Raw genomic sequence first — 22,265 nt, 5'->3', positions numbered from 1 at the left:
CCAGAGTTCTTAAATGATTATTTCTGTTCATTTTATCCAGTGTTATCATTGCTTTTTGTGGAATATATTTACTGATCTCTTCACTCAGCCATTCTGTAAGTCTCACCTGTGCCTGTAGTAGAAGTTTCTCACCTCCCTATATTCCACCTATATCCTTTTTGCTACCTAAAGTCTAGAGTTGTTTAGTTTTTTCTTTCCTAGCCAGCCATTAAAAGAAGTGTCAAACACTTGAGAACCAAGTAATGGATACCCATAAACAAAAGTTATGCTTGAAATATAGGTTTGTTTTTTTCACGTCAGGGATTTTCATACTGAAAACTCTAGCATAATGATTAAAATTTGTGACTCAATATTATGTATTCAGCTAGGTGATACTTTTTGTTACTGCTATATGTTTTGGGTGGTTTGTTTATTTTATGGACATTTTTTGCTGTGCTACTATTAATTTGGAATAATTTAACAAATCCCAGTAAAATGTATTTAAAATTAGAATTATGTAGTAATATAAAGACTCCTTAGGATACATAAATTATTTGAAATTTTGAAGTTTTAATATATTTTTCTACAGACACACAAGAATATCAAGTCAAAATGAAGCTTGTTATCTGAGCTATAACCCAGATAATATCTTAGTGGAAGGCTAAGAATTCTGAAGAATCTCTGAATTTAATTTCAGTGAATTAAAATATTTATAAGTCAATGATCTCATCTTTGAATCAGTATTATCTCTGAGGCCTTAACTTCTGAAAGCAGTCTGCTTGAGAGATGAACCTATCATAGATCTTTTTGTCTTATTTTATTCTCTCAAGTCATTTGACTTGTGAGTAAAAGCCAGACTTATTTTTAGTAAGTTGTGGGTAGTTCTTTTTGCTCTTCTTTAATTTTTGTGGTAATAAAACTTCACTCTAGCATTAATTAAAATTCTTTTTGTAATTTGACAGGAATATTTGAGTTAACAGATCATAAAAAGCATCCTGCAGGAAGCATCCATGTTATATTGAAATGGAAATTTGCTTACCTTCCACCAAGTGGATCCATAACGACTGAAGACTTAGGGAATTTCATACACAAAGAAGAGTCTGCAGTTGTTCAAAGACTACCTCCAACATCCTCTGTTAGCACACTAGTAGTGAGTAACAGTGACTTTGAATTTCCTATAAAAGTAAATAGCCACATAAAAGAGAAAAAAAAAAGATCTGAAAGCTATGTTCATCATTCTCAGTTTGACATATTGGTTTATCTTAGGCACCAACACCTAAGCCAAGACGTTTAACACCTAAAGATAAGAAGGTATCTTTTGTGGATATCACACCACATCAGCGTTCTGTAAGTAGTAAACACTCAAAATACTAATTTTTTTTTCCCATAACAAATATTCGGAATAAATGATATAGTATACCCTCCCTGATTTAAATGGAAACAGATAAATAAAATACTTCTTCTTCCCTTAAAATGTTACCTTTGTAATTTGGCACTGTATGTAAGTGTTAAATGTTCTTGCTCTTTGATCTGAACCCTCCTTTGGCCCCATATCTCTCTCCAGACACTGCCCAAATCCTCTGCCCCCATTTACCATAAAGCAAAACAGAACAAAACTCTTCAAAAAGTTGTCTTAATTCCATCTTCCTTTCCTCATACTGTTCCTTGCTCACACTAGTAAAACTTTTCCTCCTTAAAGCCACTCTTGCTAAGGTCACAATGACTTTCACTTTGCCACTTTTCACAGTGGCCAGTTCCCAGTCTCCATCTTAATATCCCAGTAACTTTTGACACAATGGAATATTTGCTCCTTTTACTCTTGGCCTCTGGGATACCATGCCTTCCTAGTTTTCCTCCAATTTAGCCAGTTATTCTTCTCATTCTCCTGGACCATAACTCTAAATGTTGAAGTACCTCAGCAGTCAAACTTCAGACCTAGACCTCTTCTCTTCTCAATCTGTATCTAAGTAAAGAGATCTTATCCAAAAAAACAAACAAGCAAATGAACAAACATAACAAAACAGAAACAGAGTTACAGATAGAAAGAACAAATGTGGTTGCCAGAGGAGAGAGGGGTAGGGGGGGAGAAACAAATAGATGAAAGAGGAAAGGAGATACAAACTTCCAGTTGTAAAATAAATGGGTCACAGGTATGAAATGTACAATGTGAGGAATATAGTCAGTAACTATGTGGTATCTTTGTATGGTGACATATCATAACTAGACTTATTGTAGTGATCATTTTGAAATGTAAAGAAATAGAGAATCACTGTGTTATGTAACAGGAACTAACATAGTGTTGTAAGTCAATTATACTTCAAAACCAAACAAACGGGCTTCCCTGGTGGCGCAGTGGTTGAGAGTCTGCCTGCCTATGCAGGGGACACGGGTTCGAGCCCTGGTCTGGGAGGATCCCACATGCCGCGGAGCGACTGGGCCCGTGAGCCACAATTACTGAGCCTGCGCGTCTGGAGCCTGTGCTCCGCAGCAAGAGAGGCCGCGACAGTGAGAGGCCTGCGCACCGTGATGAAGAGTGGCCCCCGCTTGCTGCAACTAGAGAAAGCCCTCGCACAGAAATGAAGACCCAACACAGCCATAAATAAATAAAGTTTAAAAAAAAAAAAAAAAAACCAAACAAACTCATAGAAAAAGAGATCAGATTTCTGGTTACCAGAAGCAGGGGATGGGGGAGGGACAAGTGGATGAAGGTGATCAAAAGGTACAGACTTCCCGTTACAAGATAAATAAGTACTAAGGATGTACTAGGGGTGTCATGTCCAACATGATAAGTATAATTAACACTACTCTATTTTATATATGAAAATTATTAAGAGAGTAAATCCTAAGTGTGCGTGTGCGTGTGTGTGTGTGTGTGAAAATGTCTTATCATGATTTGGGATTTAATAATAAATACAAAATAACATACATGCATGTTTTCACATTAATGTAAGGAGACCTGTACTCCTCCTGAAGATACGAAGGAAATTTCACCAGAAGTGGAACATACGCCAGAAATAGAACTTAATATGCCAACTGTTTCACATATTCCTGAGGTATGTGTTTGTATTAAAATTATCTTGAAAGGTTTATTTTTTAAAGACTTTGTCTTTGCATTGACATGGATCAAGAAATCATATCGTTGATCCTATTTTTATACATGACTTCCTTGGAATAGAAATGTCAAAAATAAGACAAGTATAGCAGTTACAATTAAGCAGACATTAGTAGGTAGTAAATACAGATGTGAATTAAAGTATAATGTAAAATTCATTTTGAGATTAATGCTTTTTTATTCTTAGTTTATAATCACATTTTAATTTATCTGCATATTTTCATTCATACACCTTCAGTGATTATTTTCTAATGACTCATATATATAGTGCATGTAGTGCATATTTACGTGCTTAATTATCATTCAAGTGCTTCAGCAAGAATGCTATAAATGTGATCTAAGCAATAATATATCAGCGTGCTTTTATTTCTTCAGGTTTCTCAGGAAAGCAGTGTAGATAAGGTAAAAGAGAATACAGAGAAAGTGCAACAAGGAAAAGATGATGATGTGTCTTTACTCTCTGAGGGTCAGCTTGCAGAACGAACTTTGACTTCTTCTGAAGATGAAACAGAAATAACTGAAGAACTGGAACCAGAAGGTGACTCTCTTTTTTAAATTAACATTATTTCCTTAACTCTGTTTTATTTAATCTGTTAGAGTGTGCATGCCTCATAGAACATCTTCATTTAACAGTGACTGTACTTCCTGATAGCTGTTTCTTGACAGAAATGATGGGATATATAGGTCAGTCTAGTCAGCTGTGGTCAGGTGGAATTGTTGCATAGCTTCTTATTTCAACTTGGAGCACACAGCAGAATGCAGGTATTGTGGCTGACCGTGTTCCCAGTTTATAGTTTAAGTGACTTTATAGCCTCTTTGGGTTCAGTACTATTATCTGGGTTATTCTAGAGGACTTCACTTTTTAAAAATTAAAACTAAGAACTCAGACCTATAAAAGACAACTTGCATCATGATTTAATTTATATAAACATCTAGAAAAGGCAAACAGATTAATCTGTTGTGACAGAAAGCATTTAAGTGGTTGCCTAGGGAAGGACGAACGGGAATAGAAAGGTGCAGAAGGAAAGAGATTACAAGGGGGCATGAGGAAATTTTGGGGGGTGATAGATATGTTCACTATCTTAATTGTGGTGGTGGTTTCACAGAGTCACATATTTGTCAAAATATATAGTTTCAGAATGTAAATACAGATTTTGTACTTTAAATTTGTGTGGTTTATTCTATGTCAGTTTACTGCAACAAAGCTGTAAAACCTTTAAAAATGTTTTTAAATAGTAGGAATAACTTGATTTTTACACAGTAGTATTGGTTAGACTGTGAGACATTATTACCATGTTCTTCTCTTTAAAAAAATTTTTTTTAATTTTGTACTAGAACAAGCTACATTCTTATTTCCTTTGTTTCTGCTAAAACTAAACCTGGAATTTTTCAGTCATTTTTTTTCTCTTTTCTAAAATGTAATATAAATATCTTTACTGCTAAAAAAATCCAGACATGATTACCATATTGTTCTTTTAAGGTTATCCTTGTAATGTATGCTTATTTCTCTCCATGTCACAAGGTGCAAATATAATTGGTTTAACAGATTTAAACCAATAAAATTTTATTTTTCAACAGATGAAGAAGACAGATCAGCTTCTGACAGTGATGAGTGTATTATTCCAGGTCCTATCGCCAAGAGCATCAAACAGGTCAGTAACCTGATATCAACCAGAAATGTTCTGAAATAAAGCTGCTTTTCATTCATAGTTTATCAATCTTCATGTATGAAACTCTTAAGGCAGAATATTTCTGGAAAAATTTTAATGTGTTATCATAATCTTATCCAAGTAATCATCTAGTACAAGAAAATTGTATTTACACTTTCATTATGTAACAGACCATAACATGTAAGCGTTATTTTTGCTTACATGTTTAAGAGAACCTAACATCAGTAGCTTCAGTGGTTACTTGCTAAAACCAGCTGACTTCTCTGACTCCTTTTCAGAACCATTATACAAAGATGTATTAAATCAAATCTGAACTTTAAAGAATTCAAAATGTGAGATTGCATTTAAAACTATAATAACTTACACATGTGAATTCATAGACTATTCACATGTGTAAGTTATCTAAATATGTCACTGATAAGCTATTAAAGTTATTTCATTCTGCCAAAAAATTAAACCCTTAGAAGGTAATTAATTTCATATAGGTATACTTCGCTTGTTTTGTAGCACATTGCTGAAAAGTAGTGTGTAAACTGAAATTTTGAGAAGAAAATTATACTTTAATTTACATAGGAAGTGTCCCACTTACCAGAGCATTTTTCATTGTAAGGGGAGAAAAAGTTTTTATAAAGTAAATGTAAGTAAAGTGCTAGCTTTTTCTATTCATCTACATTAATTTTCCTGAAATGATTCATTGTATTCCTTTTCTTTAGAATTTCTGCTTTATTTATTTATTTTTTTAAATTTATATATTTTATTTTTTTTGGGTGTGTTGGGTCTTCGTTTCTGTGTGAGGGCTTTCTCTAGTTGTGGCAAGCGGGGGCCACTCTTCATCGCGGTGCGCGGGCCTCTCACTGTCGCGGCCTCTTGTTGCGGAGCACAGGCTCCAGACGCGCAGGCTCAGTAGTTGTGGCTCACGGGCCCATTTGCTCCGCGGCATGTGGGAATCTTCCCAGACCAGGGCTCGAACCCGTGTCCCCTGCATTGGCAGGCAGATTCTCAACCACTGCGCCACTAGGGAAGCCCCTACTCTATTTTTAAGAATTGCAATACTTATTTCAACTCTTAAAATCTCACATTCTTAGCTTAATCTCTCTGCAGAACAAACCCATAAAACAGAACATTTCAGCTGTCACAGATGCCTCCATAAAATAGAGAAATCCGTTGTTTCTGTGATTGACAAATACAAACAGATGATTATAAATATAAACAGAACTCATCTGTCCAAAGTTTTATTATAATTATTATTATATAATTATTAATTATAATAACATCATCTAACATACAGTGTACTGATATATGGAATCATTATTGTTCAAAATTGATAAATTAAAAAAGGAATCTCGCATATGGTTGCCTGAAGACTTAATTATAGCATTTAGTTCAATTCAGTTTAATTCGTTTGCTTTATCAAATCTGAAATTGTTAAATTATTTTATCAAAATAAATCAAGTTATTTCAGTGAAGAGAAATTCTCTACCCTCTACTGGAAATTTTTGATAATGGGAATCAATGGGAAAATGAGCCTCTTGTGTGGAATTTAGCTGTCTAGCCATTTGTATTAGTCAGTTTTCCAAAGAAACAGAACCAATAAGATATATTTATATATAGAGAGAAAGAAAGTTACTAAAAGGAATTGGCTCTCGTGATTATGGAGAGTATGGAGTCCCAAGATCTGCAGTCTACAAGCTGGAGACCCAAGGAAGTCAATGGCTTAGTTCCAGTCTGAGTTGGAAGACCTCAGAACTAGGAGAGCCCATGGTGTGAGTTCCTGTTCGAAAGCAGGCAGGCAAGAGACCTACAAAGAGTAGATGTTTCAGTTCAGTTCAAGGGCAAGAAAAGACCAATGTCCCAGCTCAAGGCAGTCAGGCAGGAAGAGTTCCCTATTACTCAGCCTTTTTGTTCTATTCAGGTCTTCAATTAATTGGATGAGGCCCCATCCACATTAGAGAGTATAATCAGCTTTACTCAGTCTGCCAATTCAAATGTTAATCTCATCCAGAGATACCTTCACAGACTTACCCAGAGTAATGTTTGACCAAATGTCTGGGTACCTCGTGGCCCAAACAAGTTGACATATAAATTTAACCATCACATCATTTTACTAAGAACAGTCCATTCATTACATCAAGAGTAGTAAGCCTGCAAGCTTGATTCAGATATCTCTTTCTCACATGGTTCACGTTTCTTTCTCAATAGTTCTGCAAGACTCTGCTTACTTTCATCACGATTTTTGAAAGGCTATATTGTTTAGCCTTTCGAACATAACATATAACATATAACATATGAGATACTGAATCAGTCCTAGGGTCTACAGGACTAGTACCAAGGGGTATATTTATCTAGCCAATCTACAAACAGTACTCATCTCTCTTGTTATAACTCAGCGATTCCCAGGGATTCACCATCTGCAGTTTGTGATCACTCTTCCCTAAGGAGGTAGATACAGTATTCCGGCCCTGCCCTCAGGAAACATTACATTCATTGGGAAGATGTTTTCATGAAAAAGTCAAGTAGTAATTCAGCAGTTAAATTACAATATAAAACAATGTCAGGAGACAGTACCAATGACTAATAGATATTTGAGCTAAAGAATAAAGCTGTTTGGGGCCTATCCTCCTCATTTTCCAAATGCGTAAACTGAGATTTTGAAATAAGCTGACTTGCTGACAATCATGCCACTAATTAAGGAAGTTCAGAGGAAGGAGAAATTTGGAGTGATTTTTCAATAGACATCATTAAGGATATGCCCACAAGCTGGCTCACCCACCCTCTTTCTCATAGTTTCGTGTCTGCTTTTTCTCATTTTAAGCTGACTTTTTCTGCTTCACTTGCTTACTGCCCAAAGATAGCCACACAGAACGCCCAGCCCCAAGGAGAAGGATCTGATGAGCCACGTCTAGCCTCTGGATTGGGTCCATCTTTATCAGTTGTGCTCCTTGGACCCATTCAGCTGTGGCCAGTCACACAGTAGAAAGGAGTGTCCTGCTTTAACTGTGACAACTCAAAGATGCGGATATATGGCAGCAGGGAGAAAATCATGTGCATTTTTACTGCAGGCAGGGATGCACATTATGTTTCAGAAGTCAAGAATACACTAACTGGAGCAGCCTTTCTGTAGAAAGGGATAGAAGACTTCAGTTACAATGGTGAAGACTAAATGTTTTGGATTTTATCCAAGAGAGACTAGGGAGGCATTGCAACAGTTAATTTTATTTTCTAAACATTGTATTCATCATCTAAGAGTAACTTTCAAAGTATGGAGAAATGTTATCTAAATTATGTCATCTTAGACCAGTGATTTTCAACTGGGGGCAATTTTGCCACCCAAGGGACATTTTGGCAACGTCTGGAGGCATTTTTGGTTGTCACACTGGGAGGGACTACTACTGGCATCTAGTGGTTAGAAGTCAGGGTTGCTGCTAAACATGCTGCAAAGCGTAGGACCCACGACAAAGAACTATCTGGCCTAAAATGTCAGTAGTGCTGAGGTTGAGAAGTCCTGTATCAGACTTTCAACAGAATCATGTATATATTGACAACATTGCTAGCATCTCAGTGCAGTTATACAGTGCTCTTAACTAAGAATAAAGAACTTTGATTTAACCAAGAAGTTTAGTGAAAGAGCTATTCCTCTAAAATATTCAATTAATTCTAATGTACACATATATTTTTCCTTTGTAGTAAACTGGGTTTTTTCCTTTTTACTTCCGGAAAAGTAATTTGTGTTACTTTGCTACAGCCTAATACAGCCTTCACTACCATTACAAAATGTGATTTCCTATAATGGTTTTAGATGCTGTCTCAGAAGTGTGAATATCATTTAAAGCAAGCAGCTATTTTAAGCAATGCTTTATGCCTTGGTAGCTATTAATCAGCTCCCATGTGGTTTTAAAAATTCTACTTTTAGTAGAAGGTAATGACCAGAATCTTATGTTCATAGGTGAAATTTAGTTTTGTTAAATTATATAACAAATACAGTAAAATAGTATAATCTGTAAGCACAGGAACAAAATAAGAGATCATCATATTGTTGAAATATAGCATTTTCTAGTGATTGTACCAGTTTTTCTGTGTGCTACTTTTGCAAATCGTTTAATATGAGTCACGGAACCTTTTTCTTTAAAGATTCCGTAAACAGTGCAAAGAACTCCTGAATACGTTTCACTCAGATTCATCAGTTGTTAACATTTGCTTATACTCTTTTTTTAATCATTTCTCTTCTCTCTCCTATATATGCTTATATGCAGTATGTATACATCATAAACACACATTCTTACATACATAGTTGTAATGAATCATTTGATAGTTGCAGAGATCATGCCCCTTTACCCCTAAATACTTCAGAACAATAATACTGGAATCTACAGTTCTTATTAAAATTGTGCCAGTTGTCCCAGTATTATCCTTTATAGCATGTTATTAATCTGGTCCAGGATCAAATCCAGATCACACATTGCATTTAGTTTTCATTCCTCTTTAGCCTCCTTTAATGTGTAATGGTTCCTCAGCCTTCCATTGAGTTGGTCTTTCATAACATTGACATTTTTTAAGAATGCAGGCCATTTATATTGTAAAATGTCCTTCAATTTGGATTTGTGTGATTCAGGTTATTCGTTTTGGTAGGAATACTACAGGAGCAACGCTGTGTCCTTTTCAGTGCATGATACCAGGAGACACAGGATGTCATTTTATCTGATTGTTGATATTAACTTTTAAGCCTAAAAATACTTGTGGCTCATTAGTTTCTTCTTTTGTCTCCTCTTTAAGAACTGCTTCAGGTAGAAAGCTCAGGACAGGAATACATAGCTTTCTTTGGAAGGGAAGGTACTACTGAATGTCTAATATGTGCTAAGCACTTGCTATGTAATATCTCCTTATAGTTCTCACAGCAATTCTTTATTCATTAGCATCTACTGTGTATTATACGAGAAACAATCCCTAGCCTCAAAAAATTCACAGTCTAGGGCAAACACAATTACAATGCAGTGGTCAGCGCTAGGAGAATGGAATGCACAGCTACTGTGGGAGCCTTCAGGAGGAGTGCCTAACTCAGCATGAGGGACCCTCATCAAGGATGGCTTCCTAGGGTCAGTGAAGCTTGAGCCAAGACTTGAAGATGATTAGGAATTAGTGGAAGCAGAGGAGGCGACATTATAGGCCAAAGAAACAAAAGCATAAGAATTTGAGAGAATGTGGAGCATGGCTTGTTCTGAGAATCAGAGCGGTTTTAGGATGGGCCAAGCCTATGGCACACATGGGGAGCCCCAGGAGAATATGCTGAAAAGATAGTCATGTCCAGAGCATTGAGGCTTCTGTGTATTATCTGAGGAGGTTGAAGTCTATCCTGAAGTTCTACGAGCGGCCAATGAGGATTTTTAAGGGAGGAGGAAGAAGATCAGTCATTCATTAAACAGGTAGTTAGTGAGCATTTTCTGTGTCCCGAACCTTATTCTAGGGACTGGGAATTTAGCAGTGAATAAGAGGAGTAAGTCTCTTGCTCTCGTGGACCTTGCACTCTTGGATCACATTTTAAAAGATCATGCTATCAATAAAGTAAAGAATAGATTAGAGGCACAGGGACTAGTTAAAAAGTAATTAAATAACCCCACTCTGTGGTGACCTCCACTTTGTAGAAATTTTTTAAATTGCCTTTACCTATAGCTATAATGTCACAAAATTGAGAGGGAGAGTAGTGTCCTAGATAAACATCATTTATGCCAATTACGCTATGAATTTCAATTATCTACTACACTGTGTAAGCAATTTAAGATTATTCAGTTTCTTTTTTTCATGTTACAGAATCTGACAGCTCATAGTTATGTTTTAGAAATGTTGATCCTTAAACGGAATCTAACAGATTTCCCAGGACTTAGACATATTACTTGGTTCTTCCTCTTTTCTTCATGTCTGTGATGTATAATTAATCATAGATTACTTCATTTTGTTTCATTTCATTTACAACATTTATGAGCTTCACTTTGTCAGAATGAAATGCTTGTCCCCTCCGTTCCTTTCCAAAGTGGCATAATTAGTGTTAGCATCTTTTTTAACAGGCTACATAAAGTTTAGTGGCTGGATTAAATCAAGTCATTAACATAATGTGCCACCCAATTTGCCCCTATCTCTCTTCGTTTCCAGGACATCAAAGTGCCACAGAGCACCAGTGTAATTGGGCCTTGCTGGCCTGTCAGATTCCGTCAGCCTGATGACTGCTGCTTTTACTAAAAAGCTTCTAGGCATGATAATTACTGGGGGTGGGGAGTCTGAGAAATGTAAAACTTTGGACATTTCTCTATGAATATTTTATTAATTTGAATAATCAGAAGTTAACAGTATCAATTTGATGTATAATACATTGATTAAAAGCCTTGTTTTAGGTCCTCAAAATAGACATCAAAACCGAAAATTTGCATCTGCCATAGCATTAAAAAAAAAAGAATTATCAATCCTTCTTTCACATTATTCCTAATTTTACCATTTAAGCAATGCAGCTTTCAATTTTTACAACTAAATATATTGCCTTCAACTCACAGATTTCTTAAAGTGTGCCCACAGGTGAGAATGGGAGATCACAGGCTAATGAGTAATGATCTTTTTTGTGCAATGCACATTTACATCTTTCTCCGTTCCTACTAATAGCAGTTTTGTAAAAGCTGCCATATTCAATCGGACTAAAATGCAGTTCCACCTGGATGCCAGGTTCTCTTGAACAACTTGAGCTGGCATTCCCAGGTGATCGCAGTAATGATGTCCAGCAAAATATGTTTTAAAGCTTTGAAAAGCAAAATGCATAAAGCAGCTCACCGCTTTTAGCACTAGTGTATTATACGTTGTTAAATCACTTCAGAATCAAAGATGATATCCTATCAGTGGGTAGAGTAAGCCCCTCCCACTGTTTTACATATGGACGCTTAAGCTAGATAACCAGAAATGCTGGATTACTCTCCTGATATTAATTGCCTTTAAAACTATTTTTTATATTTTGTAACTTAATTATCTCTTACTAATAATACCACGGACATCTTTCCATAGCAGTATACTCTATTTCTTTTTTCGCATATGCATAATATTACATTGTATAGCTGTACCATATTTATTTAAATAAGCACCTTTTGGTGGACCCTTTGGTTTCTATCAGTTTTTGCTAATACAGACATTTCCAGGTTAAGTGTTTTTATACATAACATTTTTACACAAAACGTGTAGAAATTACGGTTTCCTCATATCACACTTCTTGTCAAATTTATGAATAAGAAATATCTCACTGATGATTCCATTTAAAAAGAAGCAAACAAAAAGGTATATTTGTTCATACATAGTATATTTGTACATACATACATATGTATTTTTTTTCACAAACACACACTGTATTTTATTCTTACAAGAGATAAACTGACACCAAGCATTGTAAATGGACGACCACAACAAAAGCAACAATGATTGCATTTACCAAACACGAAACACACTCATACTATGTCATAATATTGACATTCAGTCCAGGAATCCTCCACTGTAACAGCTCCTTTACTTTGCAGTGAAAATTGATTTGTATATTTTTTGCCTCTGAGTCCTTGTGGAATTTTTTTTTTTTAATTCAAACAGAAAGTCACAAAAATTATAATCATCCTCATCAGTTCACTCAGTCCCATGTAATTAATTTTTTTTTCATCTTGATCTTTTGTTAGCACTTTTATGAATTCATCAGTTTTCCATTAGAGTTCTGAAAATGCTTATTCATTCAGTTCAGCAGTATAGTCAGTTACCAGAAACCTGTACTTGTCAGAATCTTTTCCATGAATTCCTTGAAGATGAAACCCTTTTATAGGAACATTTTTGCAAAAGCATCAGAGTACACCCAGAACTGTCTGTAAATGACAAAAGACTTAAAAATGACCACGGTTAAAGATTTGATGAAAGTTCATAATAATGCAATTGACAAGGAAATTTAGTTATTTCTGAGATACACATTTTAAAGTAATAACTAGAATTATGACTTATAACATTATACCAGAACATACAAGATTTTTAGAAATTTCATGTAATGTCTGAAACGTTTATGTTAACATATTTCTATACAAATAACCCAAAGAAAGTTTAGTATTAGTTGTTTTTTTGTTTGTTTGTTTTTTTATTCTGCAGGTTCTTATTAGTCATCAATTTTATACACATCAGTGTATACATGTCAATCCCAATCGCCCAATTCAGCACACCACCATCCCCACCCCACCGCGGTTTTCCCCCCTTGGCGTCCATACATTTGTTCTCTACATCTGTGTCTCAACTTCTGCCCTGCAAACCAGTTCATCGGTACCATTTTTCTAGGTTCCACATACATGCGTTAATATACGATATTTGTTTTTCTCTTTCTGACTTACTTCACTCTGTATGACAGTCTCTAGATCCATCCACGTCTCAACAAATGACACAATTTCATTCCTTTTTATGGCTGAGTAATATTCCATTGTATATATGTACCACAACTTCTTTATCCATTCGTCTGTCGATGGGCATTTAGGTTGCTTCCATGACCTGGCTATTGTAAATAGTGCTGCAATGAACATTGGGGTGCATGTGTCTTTTTGAATTATGGTTTTCTCTGGGTATATGCCCAGTAGTGGGATTACTGGATCCATACATATGTATTTTTATATGAGCATACAGATATAACATTTAGGTTTATGTAAGCAAAGAAAATGTCTGGAAGTATATAATCCAAATACTGTTGTTAGCAATGAGTATCTCTGGGACATGGGTCAGGGCAAGGGTCAGCAAACTATGGCCCATGTGCCAAATTCAGCCCTCTACCTATTTTTATAAATAAAGTTTTATTGGAGCACAGCACACTCATCATTTACATATTGTCTGTGGCCACTTCACTCTACGAGAGCAGAGTTGAGTACTTGCAACAGAGACCATATAGCCTACAGTGCGAAAAATATTTGCTCTCTGGCCCTTACAGAAAAAAATTTGCCAATCCCTGAGTTAAAGAATGGGTGGAAACAAGGAACTTTTATATTTTACTTTTTAGGATTTATATTGTTGGATTGTTTTTAGTGATGAATATAGATTGCTTCTAAAAAGGAAATAATTTGTTAGCTAATTCTGTACTAAAATGTTAAATAATAACTAAAGAACAGTTTAATATGAATTGTAGAAGCTTTTCTATAAATAGAAAGGGTCAGCAAATACGGGGCGAGTCTTTTCTGGTTTAGAGCAGTGCTTCTCCAAGTGCGGTCCTCAGACCAGCAGCAGCAGCATCGCCTGAGAATCTGTGACAGATGCGAATTCTTGGGCCCCACGCTAGACCAAATGAATCAGAAGCTCTGAGACTGGAGCCCAGAAATCTGTGTCTTGTCAAGCTTTTCAGGTCATTCTGGGGTGTGCTAAAATCTGAGAACCACAGCTTTAGGGAAAGGCAGTACTTCTCACCATGACTGCATGTTAGAACCACCTAGGAAACATTTCTAAATGCCAGGGCCCAGGCTCCACTCAGATCAGTTAGATCAGAATTTTGTTTAAAACTCCCCCAGTGGTACTAATGTGCAGCCAAAATTGAGAACCACTGTTCTATAACATCTGTTCTCAATGATGGTAAAAGTGGAATAGCATATCAAAATAACCTGATATTGAGGGTCATTTTTTAAATTCTCCCCTTCCTTCACAGTACTGCCATAGTAAGCCACTTTTAATGATGAAAATGTGTCATATCCCTCAGGTGTATTAGGACAGGAAAAAATATTCCAATCATCGCTTTAGAACATGCGGTAACAAGCTTCTGTAATTTGCTGACCATTACAGATACAGTAATTTACATGGTATATAAGGGAGACAGTGTTCTAAAAATAAGTATTCTTAACCCTAGCACGAGTCTGATCTCCATTACTGAAGTTTTCACTATTTATATTATTTGTTCAACATAGTATCTTTTAACAGAACATATGAGAAAAGAAAGATTACTGTCACCAATGGAAACTGGATTAGGTTTCTTTTGTTTGTTAAAAACATTATTACCATTATTTGTATGTGTGTGTGTTAATTCCCAATTTGAGAAGTGAAGTAGGGATCTAAAGTATCACAGAAATAGTAAGCAGTATGTCGGAAATATGTATTAAATTACTACTTCTGTATTAATTGTTGTGTTTTAATTTTATAATGGTAGAGTATTCAACATGCAGTGTATGATTTTTGTTGTTTTATGCTGTCATTTTATCAGCTGCTCAGGTGTCACTTAATAAATAAATAAATACTTAACTATTAAAACTATGAAAATGGAATAATCTCTGTAAAAAAAAAATTATTACTTCAACAGTTGGAGTTTCTCTTTACTCTTATTTCTCCCAAAGAGCTATTATTTTTTTAAAAATCAAAGACTTTTCAATCAAAACTTGTATGAAGAGTGGATTTGATTCCCAATAAGTAGAAGCTTTGGACCCTACTGTGAGGTCTAGGGGACTTTTTTTGAGTCTTTGAGATGACTGTGCCAGCCCCCAGCCTGAAGAAGAGAAGTTGTAAGAATGGCCATTAATCGTTATGCATCCTACCCTACTTACGTATGGCTCTGTCAGTACCAGTGGAGAGTTGGACTTTTTTTTTTTTTTAATAAATTCATTTATTTTATTTATTTATTTTTGGCTGCATTGGGTCTTCGTTGCTGAGCACGGACTTTCTCTAGTTGCTCTGAGCGGGGGCTACTCTTCCTTGCGGTGCACGGGCTTCTCATTGCGGTGGCTTCTCTTGTTGCGGAGCACGGGCTCTAGGGTGTGCGGGCTTCAGTAGTTTTGGTGCATGGGCTCTAGAGTGCAGGCTCAGTAGTTGTGGCGCATGGGCTTAGTTGCTCCGTGGCATGTGGGATCTTCCCAGACTACGGATCGAACACATGTCCCTTGCATTGGCAGGCGGATTCTTAACCACTGCACCACCAAGGAAGTCCCAGTTTGACTTTTTGAACCAACTATTTTGAGCTTGTCTTAGAGCTCACTTCAATTAAACTTTTATTCTTAAAGGGCATAGACATAGATCATCACCTTGCATTTCCATTTTATGTCTATTGTTTTGTTATAAAGTACCAAGTTCTACATACCTTGGCTCCTATAGGTAGGCTTTAATTATATTTATTTACACACACACATACACATATACAAAGTATTTTTATGCTGATAAAATAATACTCATGTAAACTTATATACCATTTGGGAAGTAACTTGATAATCCTAGGAAGTTGACTTTCTCATACCTATCACCCAGCAATGCCAAGAGAACCACTCGCGTACACAAGAAAACATAAAAGGATGTTCAATGCAACATTCTTTGTAATAGCAAAAAATTTTAAACAACTTAATTGTTCATCAATAGAGAAATAAATAGACTAGAGATTATATAGACAATATAAATGGAATTCTATACAACAGTTAATATTAATGAATTAGATTTTAATTATAACCATGAATAAATCTCAGAAATATAGTATTGAGTGAAGAAATTGCAGAATGATTAATAGACAATGATACCATTCATATAAAATCTAAAAACAGAAAGTAATATATTGTTTATATATATATACATACATAGTAGAAAATATAAAAGCTTGTTTGGGAATGATACACACCAACTTCAGGATAGTGGTTACCTCTGGGGGAAATGAGGAAGAAGGGGAAAGGAATTGGGAGGGGGCGCTTTTCCCTGTATCCGAAATATTTTATTTCTTCCACAGTAACAGCAAAAAGATTTAAATCAGATACAGCAAAAAGGTAACATCTGTTTAAGATGTTGAGTACTTGAATATGCCAAATTATTTTCTTTATAGTTTAAAAAGTTAAAGAAATGCTTATTCACTGTGGAATTAAGAATGAAATAAAACTCACATGCAATCTCACCATAGTGAGATTTAAATCTAACTGACTGAAGCAAGTTCCAAACCTTTATCAGAGGCTATTCTCAGTTAAGCAATACTGTGTTTAAGGGCTGTCAAGTTGAATTAGTTTTTAGAAGCCTAACAATCCAACCCCATTGTGGCTGCTGTGATGGTTGAAACCAGAGGAAGAATTCAGCATGATCTTCTGAAGTACAACATAAAAAATTTAAGCATGCCAATAAAAGCCCAAGTAAATACTATAGAGAAATATGGCCTAAAATGTGAATTATAACATCAGTCAGGAAGCAGTAGTGGAATTGAGCCAAAATCATGAGAACTCTTAATGTTTTTTTTCTCTGAGAGTAATACAAGCTGTCATCACATTTCTAGATCATTCAATCACATAAAGTATAGTGTCCATCTATACAGACAACTGAAAAGAAGTTGCACACAGTTCTTATTTGAGTGATTTCTGTTACTGCTGTTCACCACAATCAGAAATTTTAAATGCTCTTTTTATATGTTGATGCTGACATCTCGCTAACTAGGGAAGCTAATAGGATAACTGGTGAAGAGGACAAAAACAGTACTGAGAAGTAGCATCACACCTAGTAACATGTTCACACGCACAGGAAAGAAACAAAACAAGAAAAGCCCAAAGCCTATACTGGCTGGCTAACCTGTGTATGAGCAGGGTGTAATACAGAGGTATGACCAGTTGTATTCCTCTAGTAATCCTCAACAGACATTATTCTGCATCCATCTTAAAGGCTATGCTTCAGTCACTGTCATTTGAAACAGTATATTGTTACCCCTTCCAATTCTCCTAATTGAACTTTTTTTCGGTATTTTATTATGAAAATTTTCAAACATACAGAGAAGTTGAGCTAACAACAGTACCCTACCCCTAGATTCTACAAAATTGATCGGTGTTTGTAATAGTGTTATTTAATTAAAATCTAGAATGACAAGATTTCTATACACTTTTCAACAGTTAATAATCACCAACTTCCCAAAACGTAGTAGATACAATAAATATTTGTTAAAGGTGAAAACACTAATAATTGCAGCCTCACATATTTCTGGCAATATATAAAAGATATTCTGAATAGATAGAGGACATTCAGCGTCCCTTGACTCTATATCATTAAGTATTTATTGAGAGCCAGATCCTAGAGAGGATGTTAAATAGCAAAAGATGAATAAGTTATGGTCCTGGCCTCCAGGAACTCACAGTCTACAGAGAGAGGCACATATGTAAACAAATCCATGCAATACAATGTGACTAAAAAGTGCAGTGAGGGCCCAGAAGAGGAAGCAACTCGGTCTTGGAAATCAGTCACGCTCTCATAAAAGGAGTACATGCATGGCCCAGGGCCTCAAATAAGTGGGATTTTGTCTGATAGAGAAGATTTCAGATGCAAAAGCTCAGCAATATTAACAGTACACCACAGGTCTGGGGAAATGGCGAGAGTGTAGGGGTAATAGGTTTTCAAGCAGAAAGGTGATATCTGATTTGTTTTTAGGGAAAGAACTCTGCCACCAGAAGAAGAGTTGAGGCTGCAGGCAAGCAAGTAGAGAGGCAGGAGTGCCTCACCTCTCTTACAGCCATGAGAATGGAGCCACTTATTTTTTGAGTGTGTACTGCACACCACACCAGTGATGCCATAAGCAAGATGATAGTCCCTCTGTAACTGAACTTAGTGCCTCGTACCACCCACCTGTCTGCCTACAGTTCTGCCAACCAGTTATTCTTTATGATTCCTTCTGATGTCTCCCTTCTTACTCTATAAAACTACTTTCTAATACTAGGAAACTGTTGAATTCGTTCCTTCCTCAGATCATGCGAGAACATAAAGAAGGAGTTTCTCTAGAGATAAAAATGAGGAAAAAAAACGCATCTTGTTTTGTGTTTATATCTCCAGTAGCTGACACAATGTTGAAATATCTTAAGCTTTCTGTAACTCAGTGAAACATTGAAATATTTAGGAATTAAAGTGAACAGGAATGAGTGATCTATAGGATATGGTGGATGTGAAAATGGAGATTGGCAAGAATGGCTCCAAGGTCTCCTGGTTGTGGGTGACCAGGTGGATGGTGGTGATGTCATCACCTGAGATAACAAATATCTAGAGGATGAATGAGACTGGGAGAGAGAAGAGATCATGAGTTCATCTCTGACACTAAGTTGCAGTTGTCTGCTAGTCAGTTGATGTGCTTCTTAATCTTGAAAATCTTCATATATAATCTAGTTGAACTTTTGATTCACAGAGCCATGAGAACAACCAGAATTGTTCCAGTGTTGAAAAATAAGTTGGCTCACCCAATTAGCCAAAATTTATAATGTTTAGAAATTGTTTATTCAGGGTGTGCTTCCCTAGATATATACTGTTTGGAACTTATCCCTTTTTGGATTTATTTTAGTTTGATTCATGTAGCATCAAAGGAACAAAGAAATGATAACTAATAACTCTGTCAGTTAAGTTAGAGAATTAAAAAGGACATATGCTAGAGGTAATGAGGCTGGGTTGGGGTGGGGGGAATAACAGAAAAAAAAATCTAGACCAGAAAGAAGATAGACATCCTAAAAATAATTTTAAAGTTTTTTTTTTTTCTTTTTGGTTATTTATTTGGTTTTGGTATTTTGTTTGTCTGACTGTGATCCAGGTATCTACATTTATTTAGAATTATATTTTGTATGTAGGCTTATTTGACAGCCCAAGTTCGTTCTTACAGTAATGCAAGTTTTCATATGGGGATTGTACAGTTAATATATTATTAATTTAAAAACCACTTAAATAAATTTGGTTCCCCTGCTATTTAAAAGTTAATTTGTCTCTTCACTGGGTTCTGTGATAAATTTTAAATTCCTCTCCTCACAATGTAGAAATAACCATGTATACCTCTTTTGCCTTTTTATAGCTATTTTCTAAAAATGATTCTTTTGTGCAGAAGCAGGAATGTTTTATGCTATTGTCATAACAATTCTAAGTTTGTCAAATTACAAGTTATGTAAAAGACTTAATTATGCACTGTGCTGCAGTTGAGCCAGAATTATAAAATATGTGTGTGCATGCTATTTTGACAACCACAATACATTTTAAGGAAAAATAATATCATTTAAAATACTTTCTTTACCATGTTAGTCTTTGGCAAGCAGAGAAGGGCTTTTCTGAAGTGAGATTAGACAATAGAGCCAACTTCATTTTTTATGCACGTGAACGGAGAGGGCTTGAGGTTATTAGTTGAAACCGAGTAACCTTTCCAGGCTTTCATCTCTTTCTTTTCAAATTTGAATATGAAAAGCATATTCAAGTCAAAGACCATCACTTTAATGACATTTGGCAGTCATTTGATTTATTAGGTTTTAGAAAAAATTTTCCTTTAAATATTTCATCATACTATGCTAATCCTAGTAATATTGCCAGCTGCAGCCTTGTACCTGTATTAGTGGAGACAGAATGGTGTGGAATTTTCTCTGTCATCCTAGTAAAATTTCCATGAATCTACTGAATAATAAAATAACCTTATTGAAATATTCAGATTTAGGTTTTTAGTTAAAGTGTCTTAGAATACATAATAAAAGAAAATGTCTTTTGAAAGAAGGGGGTAAAATTACTTCATCAAATATTGAGGGGGTTTGCTAGCAATGGAAATTGTTCTTTATGGGAATATTTTTACAATAGGGTACCTATGCTTTTCAGTTTGATTAATTATATTATATACTTTGAAATATCAAAATAGTAATCACTATGGTGAATTTATATACTGATTTACATCTGACAATGAATTCCTAGAAGTTGGTTATATAAGCACGTCTTAGTATCAGGATTTTTAATTATTATTTTAAGTTATATAATTTATAGTAAGATGCCTCTGAATTTAATAAAGAGAGATTGAGTAAGGGGGAATAAAGAACAAATTTTAAATTGTAAACATTTAAAATTAAATGTAAACATTTAACTGAGGAATTATCTTGGTATGATCTAATTTTTAAGTCATAGTCTATCATTTGTTTTAAATTATTACTCAAGGAAGCATATGTGACTCTCATATAATGTTTGTGACACCAAAATCTATTAAATAAGGATTGAGATGAAAATTACACAAATATATATTTTTAGTTAATTCTGTAAAAATGAGATAAAAATAAATTACAAGAAAATGTGTTAAATTTGATAAAAATTTTCTTTCTTTTGTTTGAAAACTTACTACTTATTGAATGAAATATGTTATGGCAGAATATATAAGAGAATGAACTGTAGCCCTAGTTAATATGGATTCGTATAGCTACTTATGTTAGCATAGTAGCTATAAAGTATTCAACAGGCTTTGATCTCTGAATAACCAAAACTTTCTCAGGTACCGTAGAGTAAATAAAAGCAGTGATAAACATGTATTTCATTACATAGTTTGAAACAAGGCAAACTGATACATGTCATTCTGAAAGTAATCGGAGATGAAGATCTCATAATCTTCATTCCTGATGGACTACTAGTGGGGTATTTATAGCCTCAAATGTAAATCAGGAGACTAGTGCCATGACACTGTTAACTTCAAACCCTGGGGCATTAGAAGCTCATTCTCTCTCTCTCTGTCGTGAATAATCTATCATGTGTAACTAGACAGTAGGGTACAATATCTTCCAAAAAAGAAATCAGTGAAGGCCACTGCCTTTATGTTTTATTTAAAATTGATAGTGGAAAAGAGTGAAGGATTTTTTTGTTCGTTTTATTTGTTCTGTATCTTTTTTTGTTTTTGCTCCTTAAACAGCCATCAGAAAAAATTCGGATTGAGATCATAGCTCTAAGCCTTAATGATTCTCCAGTAACTGCAGATGATACTATCCAGCGACTATTCATTGAGTGCCGATTCTACAGTCTTCCTGCTGAAGAGACACCTGTGTCACTTCCAAAACCCAAGAGTGGGCAGTGGGTCTACTATAACTATAGCAATGGTAGGTATGGTATTTATAATATAAACTTTTATCTATGAAAGAAGGAAGCCAAAGGAACAAGGAAAAAGTACATTTCTCTAATGTTCACATAAAATCATGAAAGTGTTGTCAGAATAGATTAATAATAGTCAAACCTGTAGCATAAGGATTAAGAAATTAAACTTAAGGTACAGTTGACCCTCTGTATCCATGGGTTCCACATCTTCAGATTCAACTAAAATATGTTGGAAAATACTTGGGGAAAAAAATCCAGAAAATTCCAAGAAGCAAAACTTACATTTGCCATGCATCGGTAACTATTTGCATAGTATTTACATTGTATTTACATCTATTTACATGGTATTAAGTTTTATAAGTAATCCGAGATGATTTAATACATACAGGAGGATGTACACAGGTTATATATGCAAATACTACACCATTTTATATAAGGGGCTTGAGCATCCTCAGATTTTGATATCTGCGGGGGTCCTGTAACCAATCCCCCTCTGATACTGAGGGACAGCTGTAATGCTGAAGTTAAAAGAAAACGAAAACAGTGGGAAAACAATGTTTCTAGATGTTCCTGCTATATCATAGAAAAATGCCACCTGTGTCTACAACTGAATTTAATCGAAAAATATGACATTTCAAGGAGAATAAAAGTACTAGTTTTTTTATCATATGATTCTAACAATTTAATGGCCTAATTAT

General features: G+C 35.2%; 1 protein-coding gene and 1 long non-coding RNA gene across 5 annotated transcripts in view; both read left to right on the top strand.

Moving 5' to 3' along the window:
- RPGRIP1L (RPGRIP1 like) overlaps positions 1-22,265 on the top strand; it is a 97,985-nt gene that overhangs the window by 57,531 nt on the left and 18,189 nt on the right. For 2 of the 4 annotated variants that reach the window (XM_082438902.1, XM_082438900.1), the window contains exons 18-23: positions 942-1,129; positions 1,246-1,326; positions 2,931-3,032; positions 3,467-3,629; positions 4,670-4,743; positions 21,389-21,572. In XM_082438902.1, the coding sequence (XP_082295028.1) occupies positions 942-1,129; positions 1,246-1,326; positions 2,931-3,032; positions 3,467-3,629; positions 4,670-4,743; positions 21,389-21,572 (792 nt within the window). The other 2 variants (XM_082438901.1, XM_082438903.1) reach the window with 2 other exon arrangements.
- LOC309649198 lies at positions 4,751-16,943 on the top strand. Its single transcript, XR_014256984.1, has 2 exons — positions 4,751-15,524; positions 15,561-16,943. It is a non-coding gene; the product is annotated as an uncharacterized lncRNA (long non-coding RNA).

The sequence above is a fragment of the Balaenoptera physalus genome, assembly GCF_965194825.1.
Source record: "Balaenoptera physalus genome assembly, chromosome: 19".
In the NCBI taxonomy this organism is placed as follows: domain Eukaryota; kingdom Metazoa; phylum Chordata; class Mammalia; order Artiodactyla; family Balaenopteridae; genus Balaenoptera; species Balaenoptera physalus.
This window is presented reverse-complemented; position numbering and strand designations above follow the sequence as displayed.